Source organism: Plasmodium coatneyi, chromosome 10 (assembly GCF_001680005.1).
Source record: "Plasmodium coatneyi strain Hackeri chromosome 10, complete sequence".
NCBI classification, from domain to species: domain Eukaryota; phylum Apicomplexa; class Aconoidasida; order Haemosporida; family Plasmodiidae; genus Plasmodium; species Plasmodium coatneyi.
Window position 1 is genome coordinate 96,574 of NC_033565.1, and position 7,795 is coordinate 104,368.

At 39.0% G+C, this 7,795-nt stretch overlaps 1 protein-coding gene across 1 annotated transcript; it reads left to right on the forward strand.

Moving 5' to 3' along the window:
• Positions 1–1,826: 1,826 nt before the first annotated feature.
• On the forward strand, positions 1,827–2,123 carry PCOAH_00028340 (SICA antigen; the record flags this gene model as incomplete). Its single annotated transcript, XM_020059639.1, has 1 exon — positions 1,827–2,123. One exon carries the CDS (start codon positions 1,827–1,829, stop codon positions 2,121–2,123), a length of 297 nt encoding a protein of 98 aa, XP_019915408.1.
• Positions 2,124–7,795: the final 5,672 nt, after the last annotated feature.

Consider the following 7,795-nt stretch of genomic DNA (forward strand, 5'->3'; position numbering starts at 1 on the left):
GATGAAATACAGAAAGAAATAAGTCAAGCTGTTGATGAAGTCATACAGAAACATACACCACCTCCCCCACCCGAACCAGCACGACCAGCAGCACCAGGGGGACAGTTACATCCTAAACCTAGTGCTGCACCTGAAAATGATGGAAAATCTCCCATTAAGGACAAAGGTGACTATGATGTAGGTCCTGTTGCTGTTTCTGCTGATGGTAAGACAGGTACTGTTGAATTTTCTGCAGGTACTCACAGTGGTCCCGGTCTCGAGGATCCTCCAGAGGAACTATTTGAGGGTGCTGAAGAGGGTACTACCGTACAGCCCGCTCCAGCTGCCGAACCTGCTGATGATGAACTGGAAGAACATAGTCAAACACCTCATGAGGTTTCGGGGCAACCTTCTTCTGTCTCTGAAGATGTTCAGAACGCTGATCCTGAAAAAGGTAATAGCCATCAAAGAACAAGCACTTCAAAAAATATGCACAACAGGATACACTCTACAAAAAAAATTATACATGTGCCCTACCCTCCCCCTTTCTAGTCATAATTTAACACATTCCTTTCCTATTTATTTCTTAGTTCAACAAACTGGACAGAATGCCTCCACTCCTGAAGCAGCTTCTGGTGAATCCGTTGGTACTGTTGATAGTCCTTCCAAGGAGGTTCATCCAAAGGCTTCTAACGAGCATGAATCAGCTCAGGACGTGGACATATCATCAGCTTTCTTAGGAGGGCAAAGTCCTTCTTCATCATTAGGAACAGAACACATAGGGTCAGGTGGTTCAGGGAGGGGGGGTGCCGGAGGCATCGCCCCTCCTGTTTCTGCCCAAATTAGTAACAATAAGGACAACCTTCTTGATCTCCTTACCCCATACCTTCCTTTAATCCTTGTCTTCATTGGTATGTCTGCTATCAGTTATCTCTTTTGCAAGGTAAACGAAGAAAGAAAAAAAAAGAAAAAGAAAAAAAGGAGTAAAAAAAAAAAAAAAAAAACAATAACAAAAAAAGAAAAAAAGAAAAAAAGAAAGAAAGGAAAGAAAGGGAAAAAAGAAAAGGAAGGAAGAAAAGAAAAGGAAAAAGGAAAAAGGAAAAAGGAAAAAGCAAAAAGCAAAAAGCAAAAAGCAAAAAGCAAAAAGCAAAAAGCAAAAAGCAAAAAGCAAAAAGCAAAAAGCAAAAAGCAAAAAGCAAAAAGCAAAAAGCAAAAAGCAAAAAGCAAAAAGCAAAAAGCAAAAAGCAAAAAGCAAAAAGCAAAAAGCAAAAAGCAAAAAGCAAAAAGCAAAAAGCAAAAAGCAAAAAGCAAAAAGCAAAAAGGAAAAAAAAAAAAAAAAAAAAAAGAAAGAAAGAAGTGTAAGGTTTTACTCTTAAGGGTGTAGGATTTCGCATTTTAGGGTGTGTATGTAGGATTTCACACTTATGGTGTAAGGCACTGCATTTAGGGGTGTATGTAGGATTTCACACTTATGGTGTAAGGCACTGCATTTAGGGGTGTATGTAGGATTTCGCATGTAGGGTGCACATTTCGCAGTTAGCTTAAAGGTGTTACTTATTGTTCCTAAAAACAACACTCACCTTTTAAAAAAACATCTTTTTTTTTTTTTTATCTTCTGCTTTCAGTATTTTACCATCGGTAAGCGAAGACGACGTCACAGAAGAGAGGAACACTTAACCTCTCCTTCCTCAGAAGAACAACTCCTTGCTCATGTGGATGACCAGGCAGATGGTCCACATGCATATACCTTAGTAAAGGAACGCAAACATCGTTCTACGCCTAAAAAAAGTAGGAAAGAACGGGGCGTTCGTCATCGTGCTGGTCGTCGTCGTGGTGTACGTCGCCGAATGATTATTGATATTTATTTAGAAGTCTTAGACGAATGTCAAAGGGGCAATCTGCATTCGAAGAAGGAAGACTTTCTTGAAATTTTGGTTCAAGAATTTACGGGAAATGGATTTATAAAAGGCAAAAATGTTCCTAAGGAACAAGTTCCACGTTCAGATTCCGGGTTTACGGAGGAAGACTTTGTTCCTAAGGAACAAGTTCAGGTTCCTAAGGAAAGTGTTCCTATGGTTGGTGTTCCTAAGGAGCAGCTTCTAAGTTCAGGTTTCGGGTTTAGGGAAGGAAGTCTTTGTTCCTAAGTAACGTGTTCATAAGGACCAGGTTCAAAGTTCAAGTTTAGGGTGCAGGGAGGAAAACTTCGTTCCTGAAGAAACAGGTTCCAAGTTCAGGTTTTGGGTTTTAGGGTGTAATAAATATTTTTCTTTTCTTTTTTTTTTTTTTTTTCGTTTTTTGCATTAAATTTTTTACGTGTTCATGTGTTCCTGATATAAGTGGAAGTGAAAAAGAAAAAATTTTCTTACCCACTTTAGTTTGATTTGTTGGGTAAAATTTTTTTTTACTAAAGGATCCAAAATATGTTAAATTTTTTTTTTTTATAAATTTTTATCTTTGTGTAATTTTTTTTTCCGCTTTTTTTTAAATACTCAAATATTTTTTCGAAAATGTCAACAACTTTTTTCTTTTTCCGCATCCGCGTTGGGCTTATTGTTTCCTTGATGCAGTTATTTAAACACACATATAAAAGGAAAGGAAAAGAAGAAAGAAATGTGAAGAAAATGAATAAAAAAAAAGAAGGAAAAAAAAAGAAAAAAAAAAGGAGGAACGAAAAGGAAGAAAAAAAAAGAAGGAAAGGAGAAGCAAAAAGAAGGAAAAGTGTCATTTTCCATTTATTTTTCTTTCCCATATACACATACTGTATATATAAACTGTGTGCAAGGTGTTATTTATTGTTCCTTCAGAGGGGGGGGGTAGACTTCCCTTTTTCAGGTGTTCTACATCGGAATGTAACCTATATTGTTCCGGTGACCGCTCGTATTATTATTCCTTCTTCCACTGGTCTGTCTTGTGCTGTATGCACCAGACCGTAGTGTTGAATTTTCTGTGGAGTCACCTATTGCTGAATTATCTGTGGAATGTTCAGTGAAAGTATCTTCTGCAGACACATTAAAGTTGTGGTGTCCATCTGATCTCTTTTTTCCTCCGCTCCTTCCATTTCCAGAAGTGTGGTTACCAAACCAAGAAGACCATGGTTTATACTAAAGGGAAGGAAGGTTGTTAGGTGGTAGGGTGGTAGGTGGGTTGTTAGGTGGTAGGTGGATTCTTAGGTGGTAGGTGGATTCTTAGGTGGTAGGTGGATTCTTAGGTGGTAGGTGGGTTCTTAGGTGGTAGGTGGATTCTTAGGTGGTAGGTGGATTCTTAGGTGGTAGGTGGGTTCTTAGGTGGTAGGTGGGTTCTTAGGTGGTAGGTGGGTTCTTAGGTGGTAGGTGGGTTCTTAGGTGGTAGGTGGGTTCTTAGGTGGTAGGTGGGTTCTTAGGTGGTAGGTGGGTTCTTAGGTGGTAGGTGGGTTCTTAGGTGGTAGGTGGGTTCTTAGGTGGTAGGTGGGTTCTTAGGTGGTAGGTGGGTTCTTAGGTGGTAGGTGGGTTCTTAGGTGGTAGGTGGGTTCTTAGGTGGTAGGTGGGTTCTTAGGTGGTAGGTGGGTTCTTAGGTGGTAGGTGGGTTCTTAGGTGGTAGGTGGGTTCTTAGGTGGTAGGTGGGTTCTTAGGTGGTAGGTGGGTTCTTAGGTGGTAGGTGGGTTCTTAGGTGGTAGGTGGGTTCTTAGGTGGTAGGTGGGTTCTTAGGTGGTAGGTGGGTTGTTAGGTGGTAGGTGGGTTGTTAGGTGGTAGGTGGGTTCTTAGGGGGTAGGTGGGTTCTTAGGGGGTAGGTGGGTTCTTAGGGGGTAGGTGGGTTCTTAGGGGGTAGGTGGGTTCTTAGGGGGTAGGTGGGTTCTTAGGTGGTAGGTGGGTTCTTAGGTGGTAGGTGGGTTCTTAGGTGGTAGGTGGGTTCTTAGGTGGTAGGTGGGTTCTTAGGTGGTAGGTGGGTTCCTAAGTGGTAGAGTGGTAGGAGGGCTGTTGGGGGTAATAAGTGGTAGGAGAGTTGTTAGGCTTGTTAGTATGATGTTCTTAGGGGTGTAGAATGATGTTGTTACGGATGGTAGCATGATGTTATTAGGGATGATAGAATGATGTTGTTAGAGGTGGTAGAATGATGTTGTTCGGGGTGTTAAAATGAATGTTTAGGGTGTTAGGGTGAGGCTTCCGCGTATTAGAATCATGGTTTGGGGGTGTTAGGATGAGGGTTCTGGATATGAAATTGAAAGTTCAGGTTGTGGGAACGGGGTTAAGGTTGTGGGATAAGGTTTTTTTCTAGGATAAGAAAAAACAATATGGTTTGGTATTTAACTTCTTAGGAGGAATAATCTTTTTGTTAAGGAAAAAAGAATAAGGCAGGAGCAAAAAGAAAAACGAAAAAAAGAGAACCAAAAAAAAAGAACGAAAAAAAAAAAAAAAGTGAGGGATGGATGTAAAATGCATATGGGAGGAGAGAAGCGGAAGGTTGTATGTTAGAATTTTTTTGCTTTAGTTGTATTTTTAGAGAAAAAGAAAAAAAAAATGAGGGAAAAGGAGGAAGAAAGGCAAAAAAAAGGGTAGAGAGAAAAAAAGAATGTAAAAAAACGAAATGAAGGAAAAAAGAGAAATGAAAGAATAAGAAAGAGGGTTCAGTATATGGGAGTAGGTTTAAGGTTATGAAAATAGGGTTTAGGATGTTGAGGTAGGGTTCAGGGTGTGGGGGTAAGTTTCCTTTCTAGGTTATTTCAACAGCAATGTGGCGTGCTACTTAAGTCCTTAGGGAGAGGAAGAGGAGGAAGGGTAAGGAAGATACAAAGAAAGGAAGAATGAAAGAAAGAAGGAAGGAAAGAAAGGAAGGAAAGAAGAAGAAGTAGAGTTCTATGGGCTATTATAGTGAATGTTCAAGGTGTGAGAATAAGGTTCAGGGTGTGAGAGTAGGGTTTTGGGTGTGAAATTCGGGTTTGGGGTGTAAAAATAAGATTCTTTTGTAGGTTGTAGAACAACAATATTACCTGTTGTTTAGTATCTTGAGGTTGTATGTACACTCTCTCTGCAGGAGGGTGCATCTACGAAGAAATAAGGAAATTAAAATGAAAAAGTTTAAGCAGAAAAAAAAAAAAAGTGAAGGTGAGAAAGAAGGATGGTTTAAGGTGTAAAGAAGGAAGGTATAAGGAAGAAGGATTTTTAGGTGTAAAGAAGGAAGCTGTAAGGAAGAAAGAAGGCTTAAGGAAGAAAGTAGGCTTAAGGAAGAAAGGAGGTTTAAGGATGAAAGAAGAATGAATGTTTGTACATTCTGTTGTACACACTTGTAGATACTTAGTGAAATACTATTTTCCATTTAGTAATTAAAGATTCCATTCATTGAATAAATAGTGGTGATGAGATAAAAAATGGTAAAAATGGCTCCACAGAAGACGAGTGAATATGAAGAAGACCATACGAAGGTAGAGGAGGAAGCGTTGGATGATGGTGCGCGAGATGGTACACCTCGTGGACGTCGTCCACGTAGTGTAAAAGGTTCAGCACACAGTAAAGCTAGCCAATTTGTTCAAGAGGGCGATGACGTATTAGTATCTCTCAGGCGAGGAAAGCCCGGACTAACAATAGAGTCTGTTGAAGGCGGCGGGTATGGTTACGATTGCTTATATATATATACATATATATAGATGCATATATATAAGTACGTCTATAACATACATATATACATACGTATATATATATAACATATGTATGTGTATATATATATATGTGTATATATATGCTTTAAAAAATTGTTGTTGGACCAAAGAAGGAAAAAAAAAAAAAAAAGTATTCCTCTTTCCTTTTCTCTCTCTATGTTTTTTTTTGACCGATCCTTCCTGTAGGTCAATCGGACATGATGATGCTGTAATTATGACAGGGGGTCCAGGTGCAGTTCTTCCGGGCACTGAGGGTATGCCGAATGGAGACACTCCAGCGTCAACAGTAACGGTGCCAACAACAACAGGATCAACAGGGAAGGATCAACGTGAAGCACGAACACCTCCTCCAACATCACCGAATGTATCAGTGGGCCCCACGGGGGATTCATTCACAGAATTCTTAAAGAAATGGATAGAAAGAAGAGGCATTACTACGGCGGATGATTATGTAATATGCACAAATATAAAATAAGGGAGTACATTATAGACAGATATTTATAAGTGTGTGCTAGGATGAAACGGAAAAGGGACAATGTATGTTGAGTGCATATATATGTACATATTTCCCTTTACTTTTTTCCCTATAGGAGAATATATGGGATGATATAAAAGCAGAGCGGGAAAAACTAATGGCAAATCTGAAGGGTGGTGAGACTGATCTAATGAAACAATTCTGCACGGAAGAAACAGTTTTGATAGCCAATGTTAAAATTGAGCCCATACAGAAGTCGTTATGTAAAGCCCTATTGAAGACATTCCTTTATATGGACGGAATAAATTTAGATGGGAAGAAGAAGGAAGAGAAAATAGATGAGGATGAGAAAGAGGAAAAAGCTTTTATGAGATGTATGGTGGGAATTGTAACCATGTTCCAATTATTTGGGGATCATTGTTATTTTGAAAAATTTATGGATTATGCATATACAGTGAAAGAAAGTTTAAAAGTGTTGTGGCCAGTTGGGGACAACACTAAGATATGTGCATGGATGGATTTTAAACAAGCAACAATAGGGAGTAAATTAATTGGGAAGAAAATGGCTGAATGGAATAAGAATGGGTACCAGGGTATTGCAGGTTGGAGGAATATAAAAGGAAGTGACTCGTGCACAGATACGACAAGAGAACTAATAAAGAAAGGAAGAGAAAAAAAAAAAGATGAGAAGGATAAGGAAAAAATATGGATTGGGGAAGAAAGAGAGAAAGAATTAAGGGAAATATTGAAAGGGGAAAATTTTTTGTCAAATGAAGGGGCACAAGAAATATTGGAAAAAATGAAGAAGGGAAAAATCACGTGGGATGATGATCTGGTGAGACAGGTCAGAGAAAAAATTGAACAAGAGAAAAGAGAAAAACAAACCGAAATATCACAGGCCAGAGAAGATGATTCGACGGAAGATGATCTACAACCCGAACAACCGCCCCAAGAACCAGAACCACCTTCAGATAATGTAATTTCTGAAGAGGAAGGAACTTCTAAAGACGAAACGGAGAAAGTGGACACGAAATCTGAACAGGACGACCCAGGTAAGGAAAAAACTATAAACATTCCAACAATTATACAAAAAGGTGCACCCAGTATTCTGGGTGTCTGTATACCGCAGTTTTGAACATAGTGGACCCAATACTTTCCTCCTCTTTATTTATTCCTTAGGTGCAAGTGAAACTACAACTCCTCCTACAGGTGACGAGAACAAAGACAAAAAATCTGATGATGGTGGAAAGGATATTGCCACTGCTTCTCTGGATGGCGGAGCCAACCCCCTACCTTCCCCTGCTGCCCCATTCAAGCAGCAAACAGACGACCCCTTCCTTCCTTACCTTCCTACCATTCCTGTCCTAATGGGTTTTTCTGCTATGACCTACCTCCTTTGGAAGGTAAAAAAAAAAAACATTAATATAAGATAAAAAAGAAAAAAAAAAGTTAATATTAGAACAAAAAAAAAATAAAAAAAAATAAAAGAAGAAAAAATATATTTTCTGCACAAAGAAAAAAAAGAAAGAAAAAGGAAAAAAAAGGTACGGTTCTTGTTTTAGCACCCGGATTCAGGGTTACGTGCTTAAGGTTGTGGGTTTCAGGGTATAAGAACAACAATTTGGCCTGCAACTTAATTCCTTAGGGGAGGGTAGGAAGAAAGAAAAAGAAAAAAAAAAATTAATGCTAGAATAGAAGAAGGAAAAAAAAAA